At 42.9% G+C, this 20,037-nt stretch overlaps 2 protein-coding genes across 15 annotated transcripts in view; one reads left to right on the forward strand and one right to left on the reverse strand.

Moving 5' to 3' along the window:
* MFSD10 (major facilitator superfamily domain containing 10) overlaps window positions 1-13,645 on the forward strand; it is a 31,652-nt gene extending 18,007 nt beyond the window's left edge. For all 3 annotated transcript variants that reach the window (XM_034772075.1, XM_034772076.1, XM_034772077.1), the window contains 7 exons: window positions 618-726; window positions 2,391-2,502; window positions 4,063-4,171; window positions 5,437-5,527; window positions 7,185-7,232; window positions 9,101-9,190; window positions 13,069-13,645. In XM_034772075.1, coding sequence (XP_034627966.1) covers window positions 618-726; window positions 2,391-2,502; window positions 4,063-4,171; window positions 5,437-5,527; window positions 7,185-7,232; window positions 9,101-9,190; window positions 13,069-13,175 — 666 coding nt within the window. In that variant the 3' untranslated portion in view covers window positions 13,176-13,645. The remainder of the gene's footprint in view (window positions 1-617; window positions 727-2,390; window positions 2,503-4,062; window positions 4,172-5,436; window positions 5,528-7,184; window positions 7,233-9,100; window positions 9,191-13,068) is intronic.
* A 3,198-nt stretch (window positions 13,646-16,843) lies between these two features.
* ADD1 (adducin 1) overlaps window positions 16,844-20,037 on the reverse strand; it is a 117,724-nt gene continuing 114,530 nt past the window's right edge. For 11 of the 12 annotated variants that reach the window (XM_034771444.1, XM_034771438.1, XM_034771442.1 and 8 more), the window contains one exon: window positions 16,844-19,308. In XM_034771444.1, coding sequence (XP_034627335.1) covers window positions 18,950-19,308 — 359 coding nt within the window. In that variant the 3' untranslated portion in view covers window positions 16,844-18,949. The remainder of the gene's footprint in view (window positions 19,309-20,037) is intronic. The other variant, XM_034771439.1, reaches the window with a different exon arrangement.

Here is a 20,037-nt window from a genome sequence, read left to right on the forward strand (position 1 = left end):
GGTGCTAGTGTAATGCAAACAAATAATAATATATGCCTTATAAATATGCAAGGCCAGTGGAGCCCCTCTGGACAACAGGAAAGTGAAGATTGGTGAATGGAACAGAGGCAAACTTGTCCTGCCCATTCTTAATAACAAAACTAACAGGTAAAGTAGAAGAGGAGAAATGCTGTTATCTGCTGGTTATTTTTATTTGGCCCCTGACACTTATCCTGGCTTCAGGGTGAAATGGGAATAAGCTAACCAATAGCCAAAATCAGTCTATAGGTGCTTGGGGTAAAATTGTGCACACAAACCCCTTGTTCGTATGTGTGTATCTGGTAGACATGCCATTAGCTGATTGCAGAGTTTGTGTATGCACCTGTGTATGGAGAACATTTGCTCATGTGGCCTATGGTGTCAAGTCTGGCTAGAGGTAAAACCTTGCATTCTGCTTTCTGTGAAAGGTTTTGGTATTTCTTGTTTTTTTGGTTTTTGTTAGAAATGTTCCGCCTTTTGGCTACCAAGGGCCAGTTTTGAAGCACATTTACATTAGGATTGTTGGCAGTGGGTTGTGCAAACCTAATTCATTCTGCTCCAGTTCTTCAAGCTAGCCACAGTTGTCTCTCTCTTCTTAGGTATCCTCCATGATGTGTGGATTTCAGGCAGGGAGTGACTTGCTTAGTCCGTTGGCTTTGTTTCAGTTCTCTGCAGTCACCAGAGGAAAGAACTCACCTTCGAGGGAGAGTAAGTGCTGCTTGTTTTTTCACATTATGCCATATGTGTTCCCTTGATGTGGCGGTGATTTCTAAATACACTTTTTCTCCCTTTTGACCCTTTCAGAAGCAACTCCCACCCTCAATCTTTCAGATCCACATTAACTATTTACAAAATGGGAGTTGCAAGCTGCATTGCTTGTTGACCAGGGCTTTATCTCCAAGGAATGACTTTGAGGTTTTATGTCAGGGGTCTGGAGCCACTCTCCTTTCCATCGTTCCTTCTCTGTTCTGTATGGGCATTAGCTGCAGCCGTAGGTACATCACAGCAAATTTAATGACCTAAAGAGACAGATCAAGCCATGAGTTGGGTAACCTGGATTCCAGTGCCAGGCTGGAAACCAGGAATGCCAGATCCCGAGGCATAGGCGCAGACTCGATTGGCCTTGGAGCACCCATGGAAAAAAATAGTGGGTGCTCAGCACCCACCAGCCACTGCTCTTCGGCCACACTGCCAAACAGCTCAGGGAGGGGCTTGGGGGAGACTGGTGGGCAGGGGCCTCAGGGAGGGGGTAGAGCAGGGGCGGGGAGGGGGCGTGGCAAGGGCAGGAAGAGGCGGGTGAGGGCGGGGCCTTGGGGGGAAGAGGCAGAGGCAGGTTGGAGTACTCCTAGGAAAAAACTAGAAGTCAGCACTTATGTCCTGAGGCATTTTTCTCTAACTTCAGATGGAATTTTGATTTCAAACTTCCCCTCTCAAAGTTTGGGGATGTTCAGACACAGGGCTTTGGCTGAGCCTTTCTCTGAGTAAAGGTGTTTGGAATTTGCCAGTCATACCAGTGAGTTAATCTGTCCTTCCAACTAATGTAATGGTGCAAAGGAATAGTGTTAGACACATGAAGCACATCTTATTCTTAACTGTGTAGCATATAATCATATAAACCATCTCCATCTACTTCTGTAAAGCATAGGACACTTCCTTTTTCAAGGCCAATTACAAACCACCTACACTCTATAATTGACCACTTCCACTAATGCCCAAGAGATAGACCAACAACATTTGCATTCATATTCATCCTATAAAACAAAGGTATTAAATTAAAGAAAATGTTGGGGGTAGTGGAGGGAAAGTCTTTACCCATTGGCTTCCTTCCAGTAGGAAGAGAACCTTAATGATATGACTGAGTGTTCACTTCCTTGGAAGTTATTGCTCTTATTTTTCACTTTAATCCCTGAGGGCTGGTCTACACTACCACTTAAATTGATGTAATTTATACGTTGCTCAGGGGTGTGAGAACAACACCCCCATGAGCAATGTAAGGTACATTGATTTAAAGCGGTGTCCACATAGTGTGATGTCAGTGAGAGGCGCTCTCCTGCCGACATAGCTTCCGCCTCGCGCAGAGGTGGAATAGTTATGCCGATGGGGGAGCGCTGTCTTGTTGGCATAGTGCGTCTTCACCAGACATGCTACAGCAGTGCAGCTGCACCTATGTAGCACAGTAGTGTAGACTTGCCCTTATATTCTAGTCACAGAAATGGGGCCAGAATCTAATCTGTGGTGTGTGGCATGTGGCTATTTAATATAAGCATCGGAAATAAGTCCTGGCCCTTTTTTATTTAAGTGGTACTGAATGTTGCTTTTTTTAAAATGGTACTTATGGTGTAGTGTCTCCTTCTCTCTTTTTTTTGATTTAGACCTTCAGAATCTCAAGGTCCTGGGCCTAGTTTATTTCCTTTATCTCTTCCTGTTTTCTGGTCTTGAATACACATTGAGTTTTCTCACCCATCAGCGATTCCAGTTCAGCAGGTACAGTGTGCTTAGAAGAGATGTGCTGTGTACTCTCTAGCATTTCTTTGTTCATTGTTTTCCCAAGAGACCCTCTCAAGGCTTCTCCTAATTTTCAAGGATGCCTTTTAATGATGAGCGTTAACATGCTACAAAACTGCATTCTGTTACAAATTGATTTTTAATGCTCCAAATTTTCTCTTTATAAGCCAGGAAGAATAGTTGAAATACAGACACATCAATCAGAAAAGCAAATACTCCGAAATTATAATTAAAAATTTAAAGAAAAATTGATGTGCAGAGATGGAATCAAAACAAATGGAAAATGTACAGTGAATTTGTGCTTAACTGGCCTGGCAGTATTGATTCATGTAAAACTACCCAAAGAGCTTTTCTGTGTCAGCATGTATCTTGAGGCTTAAATAAAGCAGAATGGATATAGGGTTTAGCTATGTGATTATATTTGCTCAGCAGAGTTCTGTATTATATACAGTCTGAAAACCCTTATGTAATGCAACTTCTGGTTTGCTGAATTCCTTTAATCAAACCCTGTTGTACTCTTTCATATTATTATTCTCTTCTTGAAAGCAGTTTAATTGCTGGCTTGTAGAGAAGTCCCAACTTGGGACCAGATCTTGCAGCATTTACTCCTGTGAGTAGTCCTTATCCCTGGTTGGTTTTGTTTCTGGATATTCTTTCTATTCCTGTCTTTCCCTTCTCATAATATGATTTACAAAGATCTTTGTATGTCACTGGAAGCCTTTTCCTTTGTGATAATCCTGCTGCTTCTGCGCAATTCATTCAGTGATATAACAACTATCTGCTGTTTGGATATGTCACTCTTATGACCATGATCATGACTGTGTTAAGACATCCTTGAATGAACTGGCCAGGAGGACAGGCTAGTTATATAGGTAAGAGTTGATACAATCAAAATACTTTGGCAACCAATAGTGATGAGAGAGGAATAGCCCAGGAATTATGTTTTGCCCAAATTTATATATTTTTAATTTAAAATTTGTCAGTGGTTTATTAAAGATGCTGTATTTTCTACAGAGGAGGAACAGCATGGGCAATGGCAGTACAAACTTCCTGAACAATGTACCTTTACCCTCACCTCAAGGGGCCACTGCCAGGGTTAATTGTTCAGTTTCCTTCCCCTCTCAGCTGAGACTGCTGATGTGAGTGTTGGTTTCTAGGATGTGAAACACTTTGTTCACTGGAAATCAACAACTCATTTCACATAGGTCACCAGAAAGCCATCAGACAGTAAGCTATTTTGGTCAGTAATGTCCTGGAATGCCTATCCTTGGGCTGCCCTAGGAATGCCTTAGATAGCAACAGGCTAAAGTGAAGAGCTCTATATCTCTGAGCAATCCAATCAACCTTTATTTTTTTATTTTGATTGGTGGTGGTGCCTAATTCTGTCTGAATGTTAAGACCCCTTTATTGCCATGTGGATACCTAAAATATCCATCTCTTTCATTTAGGAAATAGTAATCTAGATCCCAGGGGAAGACTTTGTGTGTGAGCGTTAGCCATGTATAATTTGTGCTTCCCCCTCTCTCCAACCCCTTCTAGTATGCAGCAGGGCAAGATGTTTTTCTTTATTGGGATGACAATGGCTGTGATCCAGGGAGGTTACACTCGCCGAATCAGACCAGGATGTGAAATCAAAGCCGTAAAAAGGGTATATTTCTCTTTTAAACATATATTCATTTGTATTTATTCCATTTCCTCTTGACTCTGAAATGCTACTTTTTAATTAATAAAGCAACCCGAAGGCATCTTATGGATGTAACTGTACTGGGGATTAAAATCAGAGGGATGGAGTGAGTTTTGCTTTGACTTCAACAGTACATCTAAGCGACTTCTTTAGGTCATTTCCTAATGCTTCTAATTGAATGGGCATATTTTGTCTATTAACACTGTAGTGACATTTTTCAAGCAGACAAAACATTAAAACTTACAAACCATCTCCCACAATACTGTAGCTTCTTTCCCTCTAATGTATTATTTAAAATTTCTGTAATCTAAGTTCTTCCTAGCTGCTGACACTTCCGAGAGTTAGCCCAGTTCACACACAGGCTCAAGTGAGAAGTATATTTTTCCAGTGATTTCTGGTGTGGTTTAGTGGTGGAACACAGGACTAGGAGGCAAGAACTCCTGAATTGTAATCCCTTCTCTGACTGCCTTTCTGGCACTGGGTAAATCATTTTAAGGGATGCTATCAATTTTGAAATGTAGTCAGTTTCCTTCAGTCATGGTTAACTCTAGTAACTCGGACGTGAATCTGGGTCAGTGTTGTGGGTGTGGTTCCTCTTTAGCAGAGTGAAAACAGCAATTCAGCTAGGCTTGAATTGTAAAAATGTGAGAGAGTTGGGGGAAAATTAAAGCTCTCCTTTGTGAATCACATGGTGGAACCTGGCTCTGGTACTGTGCTTTCAAATAGGAAGGGGGAGAGCACAACATGGGAGCAGAGCAGGAAGAGGAGAATCTTGTCCTGTTTCTTTTTACCTTGGGGTGGTTGGTGTTCTTTGAACTCTTCTTCCCCTGCACCATGGTGACTAACCCTCCTGTTGATGAGGGGCGGATGTAGCATCTCCTAGCATCCATCAGCACTACCAGGAGAAGGGGGACAAAATGCTCCTATTGCTCTATTCTACACAAGTTTCGGTCCCAGTTCTGCCAATCTTATCTGGGCATTCTCTACCTTTGCATCCTCAGTGACACAATCTCCACTTCCCCAACACCTAACAGGAAATAAATCTCCCATGAGTAAAAGCAACAGATCAATCTAGAAAGGGAAACTTGGCAACATGGGGACTGTCTCCTTAACTTAAATATATCCCCTCTCGGCAGCAGCGCAGTGCCAAGAAACCTAGGATTAGGCTTTTATGATGAATATGTCTTTAGATGTAATAAAGACACACTCATTTTGCATTTTTTTTTCAGGCTATAATGCTGCTGATTCCAGCTTTCTTGTTAATTGGATGGGCTGGTAATGTGACGGTGCTGAGTGCTGGACTGTTGCTCTATTCTTTCGGTGAGCTATTCAAATAGTTCCCAATAGGCATTGAAGCATGGCAAATCAATTTCATAGATTTCCTCACCCTGTTTAATAAAGATGTACCTCAGGCTTCATGGAATAGGTAGGAAAAGTTGACTTTCTTGCTTATAAAACCTGGAAGGAATCACAGGGTTATTCTGACGCTAATTGTATCCCTAGAAGTTGTCATGGTGATGTTTGTAAATGTCACCAGCACTCATCTTGTCTCAGCTGACTGGGGAGCATTTCAGATTCTTTTTCTCTCCCAGACCTAGAGACAACTTGTACATTAAATAAAAATACCCCAGCTTAGTCAAAGGCAGGCAGCTTTGCTTTTCAGAACTGCGACAGCTGCTTTATTCATTACACTTTGGAGGCTGGGCAGAGGAGAGCTGCAGAACTGTCTGTCAGAGCAGGAATGAGAAGTGCTGTATATAAACACTCTGATTTATGCTACAACACAGTCAAGGGAGGGCTTAGTCAACAGTATCATTTTCTGCTCTCCTGCCTTGCTAACCACAGGCGGGGAAGGGTGGGACAACTCAATCTGTCATTTATGAAGAAAAGTGCGGAAGTGTGTGTGCACAAACATATGTATGTTTAAAAGGAAATTTTTTTTTGCAGATTTAGGCCTCCATTCAGGAAAGCAATTAAGCATGAGCTTAGGTCCGTCCCTATTTGGAAAAGCACGTAAGCGCATGCTTGACTTCAGTGGGACTTAAGCACCTTAAATCTTTTCTTGGACAGGCACCATAAGATGTTCCCAAAAGAGTTAACATTATTACAACAACAGGATATTCTCTTTTGAGTGGCAGAGATACATTTGATAATGGGTACAAAATTTTAAATCCCTGAATTAAAAACAAAAGGTTTCCTGTTTTAGGAAGAGTCTGTTTGACAGCTTGCTTGTCTAGGGACAAGTGTATGTGAAAAATGAACAAATCATTCAGACTCACTGGAGGATGCCTAGCTCCTGCCATCTGATTGGCCTTTCCTTGCTGGGAAGTATTTTGTATGCCACAGCTCTTCCTTGTTGGGAGAAACATGGTCTGTTTCAGTAAGAGGGCAGTTCTCGCTGTGAGATCTTGGCTGTTGTGTTGAGTTGGGCTCTGTGAGCTAGCATATTTTCTCACTAGACTTGGCATCTGCATACTGCATTGTAGAACAATATGGTTGCTTTTATCTACTTTATCCACAAGTACTATACACTTATGTGTCTCAGAGGACTCTTCATGATTCCACACATGGCTAGCTCACTGAGCATGTGATGTATGAAAGATTCCCTCTCCCACTACATCTGACAAGATGATAGAGATCTGGAAAACTACTAGTTAGCTGAATAGACTGTAACTGTGACCTTTATGCCCCTTCCCTCTAGGGCTTTCAGGAAGAAAGGCTGTAATGTAAAACAGCTGCTGAATGCTCATAGCCTTTATGGCTGCAAGAGTTGTTTGTGTAGGTTGGCTTTGTGGGGGTGTTTTTGTTATTAAACTGAATGAAACCTTATGATTCATTGTTGGAATAGTGCCCTAGGGCTCCACATTTTTCTGTGCAGTAGTAACCAGTGTGGCTGCATTTCTGGCTATAGCTATCCTTGCTGCTTTGGGCTCTCTGTTCTTTAGTGTTATTCTAACTACTCTTACATCTTTTCCAGCCGCTGCCATTGTTGTTCCTTGTTTGTCAGCAGTGGTGTCAGGCTATGGTAAGTGGCTCTTTACTTGTTTGAAGGGCAGCACTTGTCTGTACAAAGCTAATTTTAACTGAAACTGCAAATACAAAATCCAGTTTCACTTAACACCCCTTTGCTGCTACAGCAATATGCATTTAGTGCTGGAACCTGGACTTTCAGAACTGACATGGGGTTACACGAGATAGTTTTATAACGTACCAAAAGCCTGTCCTCAACTCTAAGTGCTTTTGACAAAAGCTAAAAATACTATCAATTAAAAGTAAAGGCATTAGCTAATCCATCCCCACAAGCCATACTGCTCTCTCTACTTGAAGTGACAAAGGCATGAATAGCAGTAGCAAGGTTACAAACTCCTGAGGGGGAGGGCGGGAGTGAAAGCCTTTCTAGACACTGATGCTCTGTGACAATTTAACTGCAGCTGGGGATTCAACAATCCGGGTACCCTCAAATGCAGTAACAGGTGGGACAATCAAGTAAGACGGACTCCATATCTTCTGGTTGCTTCCTTCAACCTGCCAGCATTGCCTTGGTCTTATCAGGCTTGAACATCAGCTAGCTAGCTCTCATCCATGCCCTGTTCCCTCTCAGACACTGGTGCAGGTGTTTGACAGCCCTGGTTTAGTCAGGTGAGATAGAGATACAAACCTAGCTATCAAATGGCATGCTGGAAATACCTCTGCCTGTACCACCCTGCAGGCCCCTCGTACTCATTGCATAGAGAGGATACTAGATGGAACACTATGGAACTCCACAGGGCAGAACCCTCAAGCAGGAAGAGAAAATGCCCAACACTGGGAACTCTGGAAACAGTCAGCAAGGAAGGAACAAAGTCACCTGAGAGCAAGTCGTGAGCAGTGGTGTCAGATCTAACACTCCTGGCATCTTCATCCATTGCAAGGAGATCATCTACCAACATCACTATTGCAGTCTCTTCTGCGTACCCAGGCTTGTACCCAAATTGATAGGGTTAAAGAAACCTGAGGCATCTAGGTACCCGCAGAGTTCACTCACCAATACCTTCTCTCTAATCCTAACCCAAAATAGAAGATGAGGAAGAGGACAATTGATTGTTGGTTTCTTGAACTAAGGCTGCACAAAATCCTCCTTAAGGAGGGCACAAAAGCCTCCTTAAGGAGGGCAGGTTGCTGATCTCTCTAAAGAGAAGCACTGACCATCTCTGCTGGCAGTGGAACCAGTTCTTTCGCACTGGTTTGATCAGCAAGGAAAAACATGGGTCCAAAGCACTGGTTGTTACATAATACCCTTGCACAAAATACACAAAGAAACTGTAGCTGCTGTATCATGCACTGAAGACTGACCCCTTCGTTCCATTACAGCCTCCAGTATTAGTAATGGTTGCTTAGGGATAACAATAAGACAGAAAATGCTGTTTCTTATTATAATGACGTGATGCTGTTTATACTCATATCTGTGTATCATTAACCTTTCTTTTTAAAACCTATAGTTTCTCTACCTAAATCTGGTAAAAAGAAAGATGATGTAAAAATTCATTCTCTAACAAGGAGACCGTGAAGCCCTCTTGCAATTCAGTGAAGAGCAGTATTCACTTCTGTGAGGTTCTCTGTGCAATGTAATGCTGTTTTGGCATTGAGCTGCAGCATGTGAAAGCACTCACAGCAAGAGCTATTAATTATATTTTCCCAACGAAGAAGTCATGTTCAGCAACCACTGTCACCTCCTCAGTGGAGAGGAAAAACTACTAAGGAAGCAGAGTGCTTAGTGGATGGGGAGTGAGTGAGCTGTGAGTGGTATAAAACAGCAAATCTGACATGCACAGAAACCAGGATTCAAGTGCAAGGGGGAAAAAAAGGTCTTGTTCAAAGAACTAACTAATTGGTGTGGCACTTTTCCTTGCACAGGCTCAGCCAGCCAGAAGGGAACAGTAATGGGAATTCTGAGGAGCCTGGGGGCCCTAGCACGAGCTCTGGGACCAATCTTGTCAGCAGCAGGTAAGCGGTGCACGATCCTGCACCACCCCGGCAATATAAAATGTCATTCTCTGGCTCCTTCAGCTTGGCAACCATTAGAAAGTTCCAGGGAAGGGTCCATAGGGAGAAACAGATGGGACGTGGCAATGGGAATGTAGACATGATTGAGTAGTAAATTGCATGTCTTTGCCGAACATTCCTAACTGTTGCAAGTTAAGGGATAAGTTATACACTCATGGGGGGTCTCCCATTGACATTAACAGGAAGCGCTCACACATGGATCAAGGTACTCAAGACAGACTTTTAACGGCACTGCTGACCCGAGCTGCCAGGATCCCTTTTCGACCGGGCATTCCGGTTGAAAAACCAGATGTCATAGCAACCCTAAGCTCAGCTGACCAAAGGTCGGGCTATGCAGTGCAGACACTTGAGGTGGAGCCTGGGTTCTGAAACCCAATGAGGGGAGAGGGTCGTAGGGTTCCCATATTTCAGGTTCCCCAAAAGAAACCCAGACATATGGTAACCTTAGTCGCAGAGCATGGGTCCTGCCCGAGCAAGACTGTCAACACTGCTACTCCTAGCCCCACCGAGCAAGCCGCATGAGCCAGAGTCAGTTGAGCTGTGGTTTGAGTCTCGCTGCTGTGGATTTTTTTGTTTCTTTGCTTACAGCTGCAGTGTCAATGTCCAGGGAGGTCTAACAGGCCCAGAGTAGGAGGCAGAGGCGCCTTGGGTCTAAGCCTGGCTCTGACAGATTCCGCCCAGCCAGTGTTTAAATGCACAGAAAAGTTTTTTTTATGTAAAGTATGTCCTGAAGCCCATTAGTATGTTTCAGAACTGAACCCTGCGCTGTAGTGGATCTAGCAAAGTAAACCAGGGACTAAGCCCTGGAGTCAGAAACGGACATGGGCACCTAAGTGTAAGTCCCAGTTTTTGGCTCCACTGTGATTCACAAAACTGCTGCTGCACCTTGTAGGCACCTAAGTTTGTGCAGTAAAAAGTTCCCTTGGTGCTTATGTTTTTGCTGCTGGGCCTGCACAATCACTGCTTCCTTCTAGGCATAGACTGGGGCCACATCTGGGAATAGAAATTATATGGCGGGCCATGAATGCTCAAAAAATTGGGGTTGGGGTGCGAGCCCTGGTTGGGGGTGTGGGCTCTGGGGTAGGGCCAGAAATGAGGAGTTCAGGGTGCAGCAGAGGGGCTCCAGGCTGGGGGGGGAGTGGGGAGGGCTCTGGCTGGGGTGCAGACTCTAGGGTGGGGCTGGGGATGAGGGGTTTGGAGTGCAGGCTTCAGGCTGGGATCAAGGGGTTCAGAGGACGGGAGGGGGATCAGGGCTGGTGTGTGGGAGAGAGGCTCAGGGGTGCAGGCTCTGGGCGGAACTTACCTCAAGTGGCTCACTGAAGCAGCGGCTCACCTTCTCTGGCTCCTACGTGGAGGCCTGCCCTGTCCGCAGACGCAGCCCCTCCAGCTCCCATTGTCTGCGGTTTCTGGCCAATGCAAGCTGCGGGGGCGACGTGCAGTCCCCTGGCTGCCCCTACGCGTAGGACCCGGATGGGGGCCATGCCGCTGTTTCCAGGACCTGAGTGGAGTGGCCCCCGCCCCTGCTCCCCAGCTGGAGTTCCGGAGCTGGGCAAGTCCCAGACCCTGCTCCCCAACGGAAGCTCAAGGGCTCGATTAAACAAGCTGGCAGGCCAGATCTGGCCTGCGGGCGGTAGTTTGCCCATCCCTGGCCTAGCACCTGCCTAAGCCCCAGAGCCAGTCAGGCATTGGCTACGTGTTCCTCTGCCTAACACACTGACAAGGTCAAGTCGGATAGGTGTTCTCAGAGCAGGTGCCGTCGTGTGAATCAGCCAGGGAAGGCGGGGAGTAGGCAGGCTGTCCTCATAACATTTAGCTCATCTGGGATGTTGGAGACCCCCTACTAGTTCAATTCCCCCTTTTACCTGATTTGAACAGGGCTCTGCCACCTCTCAGGTGAGTGCTCTAACCACTGGGCTATGGGATTGTCTGATACAGGTCTCCCTCACCCTCGCCTGTTGAAGCCGTTGCACTGTGGATAAATAATTACATTCATTGAGCATGCAAGAGAGCGCGAGCATATGAGCACGCAAGCATAAGAATGATTTGTAGCCTCAGAGTCCGCCCAGACTCCGGCCTCTTTAATTATATGTACCCAATGGAACTGCTTCAGCAAGCGAGAATCAGGGAGCGCACATCCTAAGCACTGGGCTAAAAGTTATGAGGTCTCTTCACAACCGCCCCCCGTAATGCCTGTCTCTTCCCAGTCCTTGTATAGGGAGCCAAAGGGCCTAGCACAGCTTTGTGGAATGCCATGTGACTTTCTACCTGCCTCAACTTTAGGCCTTGTGACATTTAATACTTAGTCCTTCCAGGAGTGCCAGGGCCTGGACTAGATGACCTCTCAAGGGCTGAAAGAATAAGATATGGAAAAGCAGTGAGGCCACAGATATTGATGACTATAAGTAATTAGGCTGGTGCTTGACTAAGAAAGCAGCCTGTGTAGAGCACCTCAGTTGACAGCAGCACTTAGCAAATAGCAGACAGGCTAATGATTTGAATGGTACGGCTCCAAATTTCTTAAGTGTCTCAACTACGTACTTCCATTTTCTTCCACTGAGAAACATTGTCATATCTGTCAAAGTCCGAAGGGCAGAGATGTGACTGGGGCTAGGATAGCTGTGCTATGTTACTAATTGGGCAGTGTTCACCCACCTACCCCCCGCCATGTTCAGGTTTTTCCTGGGAAGGACGGGGGCCTTGGGAGAGTAGGGAGGGGGAAATCAGTCAGTTCTGGCAAGATCCATATTTACCATTTGATACCAGGAAGGTAGAAGATTTAATATGTACTTGATCTCAGCTTAAAACTTAGGTAGAATTGTAAAGGCTTGAAGTGGAGGCAATTGAGTTGCTGTGGTGAGAAGGGGATAGCAGGAACAAGTGGTGGAGGATGGGATTCGGATGCAGGTACAAATATGGACTGTGTATAGTGAAGGGAAGAAACGAGTTTAGGAGCAGATGCTCGTTAGGAAGAAGCTGACAGCAGCAGCTTGCATGTGTGGATCCTGCTTCTCTCACATGGGCCCCCTACTCCTGCCATTGCCGTCATTCCGCCCCCCTCACGCTCTTCCTGATGTGTTGCTGCTGGCTGTCTGCCAGCCCCAAGTCCTGCTAAGTACAGCAGGAGTGGCGGCAGCAGCTCTGACTGTGGAATTAAACAGTTTGGAACTGAGTTAACTAATTGGCTTCCAGTGAAATCTAAACAAGGCAAAGTAAGGGAGGGTGGGTAGAGTAACAGCAGAACAATTGTCTGTGGCTGTAGAAAGTGAAAAGAATCTACCTAATTTTAAAATATACCATTTGAAAATCATTGTCTAGCTAGTGTAATGTAGTTACATAAGAACAGCCACCGAGGGCCAGACCATCTAGCCCAATCGTCCGACAGTGGCCAGTACAGTGTGTACAGAACAGGGCAGTTGAAATGATCCATCTCTGTCTTCCCCTCCAGGTTTCTGCCAGTCAGAGGTTTGGGGTTGCATCTCTGACCATTTTGTGCATTGCTGAACGTATCCAACTCTGTTTTGAACCCAGTTATACTTTTGGCCATCACAGCATTCCATGGCAATGAGTTCCACAGACTAATTTAATAATACGGGGACTACTTTCAGCCAGTGTGTTAGCCAGATGCTGTTTACAACCACTCTTTGTTCATGGGCCAGGAATCATAGGTGCAAATCCAAATAGTTACACCTCTAATTACCTATAACATGCAACTACTCAAATTTGTATGAACGCTGCACAGGAAGTCACTTTGAAAAATCTTTGTAATGTGTACAATGAAGATAGCCCCCCAAGAACTAAATATCTTATTTCTTTTGCAGTTTATTGGCTGGCAGGAGCTGAGGTTTGCTTCACTGTTTGTGCAGTTTTGTTCCTGCTTCCCCTCATTCTTCTTGGTTACATAAAGCAGCAAACAAAGGAGGAATAACCAAAGAGAGGAGCAACATTATGACTTTTACAGAACTACTCATTTTCCAAGGGACTTCTAAAGTGGTGGAGAGTCAGATGTCAAGAAGCGATTTAAAATGGAACACTGTGTTCTGATTTACTGGAAGGCCAACTCAAATTCCACTCACCAGCATATACACCATTGTGACAAAATTGATTTTTCTTACACACCCTAATCCTCAAGGAGATGGAAACCCAGTTTGACTAGCTTTGAGATCAGAAGTATCTGACTCAAATGCGTGTCATTCAGCAAGTTGTATTCCTGCTACATAAAATGGTGAGATTATGCCAGCTACATGGGCAGAAAAAGGTTGAATTCAACAAGCTGAGACTCACTCCACAACAGAATTTCATGCTTAAATTAACTACAGTTCCCAACCAGAGGCACCATGTAAAATGCCATCATTTCTCACAGAATCATGTGCACAATATAATGGTTTTTACATATCCTTCCTGTGCCCATTTCATTTCAATCACTGGCTGCTCATTCTGGTGCTCACACAGAACATGGATTAGCAGAGTTTTCAGGCAGCTACATAATGGGGAAATTGATCAAGACCCAGCCACCTGAATTGGTTCATGGTGAGAAAATACAACTGCTCCCCTATTGTGTGAGGGTCATATTGAGATTATTTTGCCAAACCATTTGCACATCCCCCTTCAGTTAGTGGCAGGTCTCTTTGGTTAAATTTGTATCTAGTGCCTTAAGCTGCTGTGGTTTTTTTTTTTTTTTTGGGGGGGGGGGGGGGGGGTTGGTATCCTGAGTTTCGTATGACCTGTGAGAGCCTTCTATCAATCTTGACTCTATTCCTACTGTTCTGCCAAGGGATCATAAATGAACAAGTGACCTGTGATATACAATATAATTGGGAAAGTGTTTTAGCTACATTTTATACTCCTAATATTTTGTGTAACAGGTTTTTCAGTACTGAGCATTTATCAAATATTTGTACTTTGCACTACAAAGAGTTAATTGCAAACTGGTCTACTGCAGTTAGTGTGGTTAGTAAGATGCCCTGTAATAACATGCATATTTTCAGATTGTCCTTTTGTTAGTCAGTCAGTGGCCTACCTAAAGCTCTAGCTGATTGCACTTCTGCTTAGGAATGCGGCCGGGGGGGGGGCAGGGTCTTCCTGTATTCAACTTCTTGTTGGCATGCAATATGCCAAGGCCTTTAATAAAGGAGAAGTGAGACCTTTTTGTTTCAATCAGTGTCTTCTTAACTCACAGGTCATAGTCTGTTGCTTAGGTGACCCCAAAAGGTTTAATTAGGGCTTCTTTCTACTGCAAAATTATACTCTTTGACCGCTATTGTAAAGAACCCAATTAACTGGCACACTGCCGACCATAATTTGCCCTTGTCTACATCGGCTTCCATGTTATGGTGAGCAGCATGTTCGTTAACCTGATTGTTCAAACAAGGAAAAACTTTGTAGTATAGACCAACCCCATCCATTTGGAAAGTAACTAGAGGTTCAGAAAGTTTGTCTGCTCCCTTCTTGGTTTCTCCATGTGCCATCTCTCAATCACTGCAATCAGAGCCATCCACTAATAGGACTTTGTCATCTCCTGCTAGTCTTGCACTGCAGAGAATTTTTTTTTAAACACTGCTAGGGAGTGACAGTAGAGAAGCTCACTCCTAAAGGATATCAAAGTAGAAAACCCTGGGAGACAGGGAAGTGCCTGGGTGGAGGTGGTGTACTTATTTGTACCTTACAGAGTTGGGTTTATTAGGCTCTTGTTTCGCCTCACCCAACTCATGGGAAGAGTGGGATTGCTTTAAGCATGGGAGTGGGAAAGTAAAGACCTAATTCTGTATCAGTGGAGTAGTTTCCACTCCCTCTTGCACATCACTGTGCAGTCTGCTTGGCTTTAACACATACATTAGTGAAAAACATTGTTAGACAGTTGATCTGGTAATTAACATAACATGTATCTTTCATTCTGAAGGAAACTGAATCACTTCAGCCTGCACATAGAAAGATCCCTGGACTACAGACACCAGGGAGAGCACTACACAACCATTTTTAGTAGGGGAATGTGAAGACTAGCTTGGCCAGTGGAAGCAAGGAAACATGTAGATTGGGTAACATAGCAGAACTAACATCCCTACTCCGTGTTATGGAAATTTTGACTACCATAAGTAGTGAAGGCCAGTCTGTCTTCAATAAGAGTATCTTCAGAAACACACTGACCCATAGCGGGGCACTGGTTCAATACAGTTTCAGAGGAAAGAGTGCCACCTACACTACAACCTGAGTTTTCCTCAACTGTCTCCCACCCAAGGCCTGACGGTGCTTAGTTTGACTTCTGACAAGATCATAGACTGAGGTGGTGCTATTGCAGACATAAAACTTGAACCTGTAAATGAGTAATATGTGAACCCAAATCAATATAATAAAGGCCTCAAACACACATTGCACCTGCTCAAGGAACAGAACGTTGGGTACCAAAATGAATCTTTTGGTAGGTTTTACACCCTTAGGTAATATAGGAAACCAAAGTTCATGTGTGTTTTAAGACTCACTTTTATTAAAGGTCTCAATTTGAGCTTTATCATTTCCTATTATGCAGGTTTTATTCCTTAAAAAAAAAAAAAGCCACAGAAAAAAAGTTTCTGCAGCTTCTCATTTGTCCCAAAATTGTATTTTGTATTCCTAGAGCCTTGGTTAAAAACAAAATTAGTGACTTTCACTAAAATAGTATTCCAGGTAAAGCCTCAAGAATGATTGATAAAGGCAGAGCGTTTTCCCCCTGCCTTGGGGAAAAAAAAACAAATTCTAAAGGACATGATATTATGTTGCTTGTGAATCTACTCAGAAAGTAGAAAATGTAAATTTACAAGAGTGAAAAGCCGCTGTGCCCTCCCCATGGTATTTCAGCAAACTAAGTGGCATTTGTTCAGAGATTTCAAACCCCTAAACTACTGCATATAGCCTGAGCATGAATTTAATATAAAGAATGAACCAAGCAGTGATCCCCTGCTTCATGAATTAGACTGCAAATTAGAATTCTTAGCTTTTTCACCTGAGCACATATTCCACCCTAGCTTTAAGGACAACAGGTTAATGATCAAGGTTAATATAGCAGGTTGTTAGAGAAGGCAGAATTATTATGTTAACCTGGAAGTGACTAGTGATCCTCCTGTTGCTCTCTCAGCTACAGCAAATCCTCCAGAAGGACACTTACTGCAACACGAAAGCGGCTTTTTGTATTCTGTCTACATGTTCCCTCAATTAAAGTTCAGACACTGTTCCCTTTTAATGCCTGTCTCTGCTGCTTACTGTTACCTGCCCCATTCAGGGTCTCTGGCCAGAACATTAGACATCACAGTAGGGTCTGGAACTTTAACAGCAACCAGTTTACTATAAACAAAATCCTAGGTACTTTTCTCAAGAAATTTTTTTACCCATTAAATTAAAATGGTTTGGGCATTATTCCCTAAGAGATTCTGGAAATTAAAACTGTACAAGAGCTTTCAAAACAGAGGAAAAAACCTTACTCTTTTAAAGAAGAATTTTATTTGAGTAAAACTTAATGATACAACAAAGAAAGAAAAATACATGACTGTTTTTTCCCCCCACCGTGTGTAACCATACTGTACACAGCTGGATTTCATAGTGTAATACAAAGAATTGAAAGAACAAACTACAAAATTAGAATCAAAATCATTGCATATGTGGTCAAAGATAAAAGGGAGGACTCCATTATTAACTGAAACATGTAGCAATGGCTTAGTAACGTAATTATGACCCTGGCAATAAAACACAATTTAGCAAAGTAAGATAAGTACTGTATGCTCCCTAGTATACAGAGGACATAGAAGGTTAGAATACAAGCTCAAAGCCATTAGCGCCATGCAGTCCTTACTAGACATTATTGTTTAGGTGTCACTCTTAAGCAGTGATTTGCTGTTGCATCTAATTCCACCCTACCTCTATGTATTCCAAAAGAGAAGTCAGATTTGTGGTGTGTTAATTACTGACACTAAACCTTTTCCTCCTCACCTGACAGTGCTATTGTCATATCTTGTAATTTTGTTTTCCTTTTACCACTTGAATTTGGTCCAAGTTTTCAATGCATCTGAGGCCTAATATAGGCTTTATTTTTGCACTATAGCTGAACCTGTTCTACTCAATGCTTTCATACTGCACAAATTGCAAGGGATTCACTGTCTGCTATTTTTCTCACTATAAAACAGGTATTTTATATACTCTTATAGGATACATCCATTACTGAATTTCATTTTAGTTATAGTCATTGCATGTAAGCCAACTTTTTTTCCCCAAGGAGAAATCTTTGAATGTTTTCTGCTGTTACAAATAGAAATGTGTCATTTGAACACTGACATTTGGAGCATCTCGGTTTATAGCTGGGGTGAATTCATTAAGGTTTCTGGAAAGTTCACGATGGTAACAAATGAAGATGTTTTGGCTTTCAAAAAGATCATTTGAAGGTGGATCTCTGTGTGTGCTCAGTGAAGAGAGAGAATCATGATCGTAACTAGAAGAGGATGGCAAATAAAAGGTGAAAGTGATTTTCCTGACTTTGCTACATGCTAAATGCTTATGGAAAACCTGTAGTAAATGCACCTCTAAGGACTCTGGGAGGGATTTCTGTTCCCGACTTAACTACTGCTGGCAACACAAAGCAAGAAATACAAGCTACAGTAAGTGAAAAGAAAAAGAGTTAATATAAAAACATATGTTAAGTGTTCAGTGTAATGTGTTTACATTTTTATTAGGGGAGGGAGTGAAGATACCAGCCTGCAAATGTGGCTTATATGTAACAGATTTGCATCTGCACCCAGGGAAGTTTTATCAAAACAATGAAATATGCACCGAAGACCCAATCCAAAACTGTCCATGCCCTAGATCACTAATTAAAGTGTCCCAAAAGTCTAACATACAATTGTTTTCAACCTGTATCTAAAGACCAAACTGCTATGCAAGTGATTTCTGATGGTCTCTGATTTTGGTTGGGGAAGAGGGCCGTAAGATAAATTTCACAATATTGCATTTATTAGAAAAGTTGAATGCACAGTATCAGCAGGAAACACCATCACCAGTTCAGTCCTCTTAGACATCACAAGGTTAAGTTTAAGTTCCAGCTATATCACAAAACAGAATATGGGTTAAAGGCAGCTTTTATTGTTGTTATTGGGGAGTGGGGGTGGCAGGAAGAAGACAGAAGGGGTAAGGTGAGGATAGTCTCAAAGCCTTACTATAACATGATCTGTAATCACAGATTGCAGAAGCATACAGCTCAGTTCAAGAATGTGCCCCCTCTAAAATGCAAACAAACAAGCATCCTCTCTAAAATGCAATATTTAAAAAAGAATCCACTTGTGACTGGTGAGTACAACATTGGAAAAGAGCACGTTCTGGAGTGAGCAGATACTGCACTGTGAACGTGGCCTGCTCAAAAATACTTGTGTTCATACATAAAGCAGTGTGGGCTTTAAATTATAAACAGTTGTTCAATGTCTTCCACATGGAAGCCATTTAATTTTGTTTACAAATTAAGGATCAAATCTGTGGTTTGCTGCTGAGAACAGAGGTTTAGCACCTTTCTGCACGTTAATTTCCTGTTATAATCTTAAACAATCAAGCTATAACTCGAGGGGTTGGTTGGTTTATTTGTTGCATTCCTTTACATAAGACGACAAAACACTCAGTACAATCCGGTACATTCTAGTGGTTAATGAATTTAGATTTTAAAATACGACAGTGTTTCTGCAGCGCGTCAGGCCTTCAGGAGTCACTCTTCTTTTTGTTCTTCTTCAGGAAGGAAGGAGTGCGGAACTTCTTTTTCTTTTTGGATGGGGATTTTCCTGGAGATTCATCACTACCTGGATCAGCTGCTGTCCCCTCCTCAGCTGTTGGTGTTGTTGCCTCTTCAGCAGGTTGGGACTGGGGTTCTTGATTTTCTGTTGCAGGTGACTCAGTCTGACTTTTGGTCAGATCTTCGCTGCACCTACCTTCCTCCTCCTCCTTTCCGAAGGTTGGGAAGCCGAGTGCTTCTGAAGGCTCATCAGGGGTGAGGTCTGGGAGGGTTTGCTTGAAAGTTGCAGCATCACTGTCATCTTTGTAAGTCTGGTCCTGCAGTGTCTCTAATGGACGGATTGATATGAAATATTTAGTTAAAGTGTGCTGGTCTCTAAAATACATTAAGGTGAAGTTACTGTATAGTGAGTGCTCTGTGTGAAAATCTAGCTCATTTAACTTACATAATGCTTTTGGAATCTGTCTATTCTGCTTTACCTTTGGGCACAGAGATGTAGGTGGAATGTTCAAAAGGTTATTTTCAACTTCCTGCCAGGCAGCAGATAAAGTTGAATCCAACCATAATGGTCTAAAGTGCCAAGAAAGTAAATATCAAGGCTTTATAAATAAAACATAGTAATGTAACTACATTTGAAAACGATGCTGAGGATTTTTAGCACAGTGAGCAGGGAATTAAACCTACAATTTTCATTGGCATTAATGAGATATTGTCATTAGGCTCCCAATTTTTAAAATGTTTTAATTCGTTGGGATGGAGCAAATTACACAAACATCAGACCAATGGCTTGATGTATGAGAATCTCACTAATTCTCATTTTGCCAGGCTTTATAATAATCCCAGTATTTCCATGGAGCTTCTCAGAGAAGATTTAACAAGAGACAGCTTCATAGCGAGGTCTGCTATTGTAATGGTTTCATTATCTTGAATTATTAGTGCATTATGAGGTCTTAGAAATAAAACCAATATAGCCTGTCAAATTGAATTAGCTAAGCATGTTTTGTGATGCAGCCTTTCAGATAACATGGGTTCACTTAGCGTGACTTCATCCCTGTGC

This window comes from Trachemys scripta, chromosome 5 (genome assembly GCF_013100865.1).
Source record: "Trachemys scripta elegans isolate TJP31775 chromosome 5, CAS_Tse_1.0, whole genome shotgun sequence".
Lineage (NCBI taxonomy): Eukaryota > Metazoa > Chordata > Testudines > Emydidae > Trachemys > Trachemys scripta.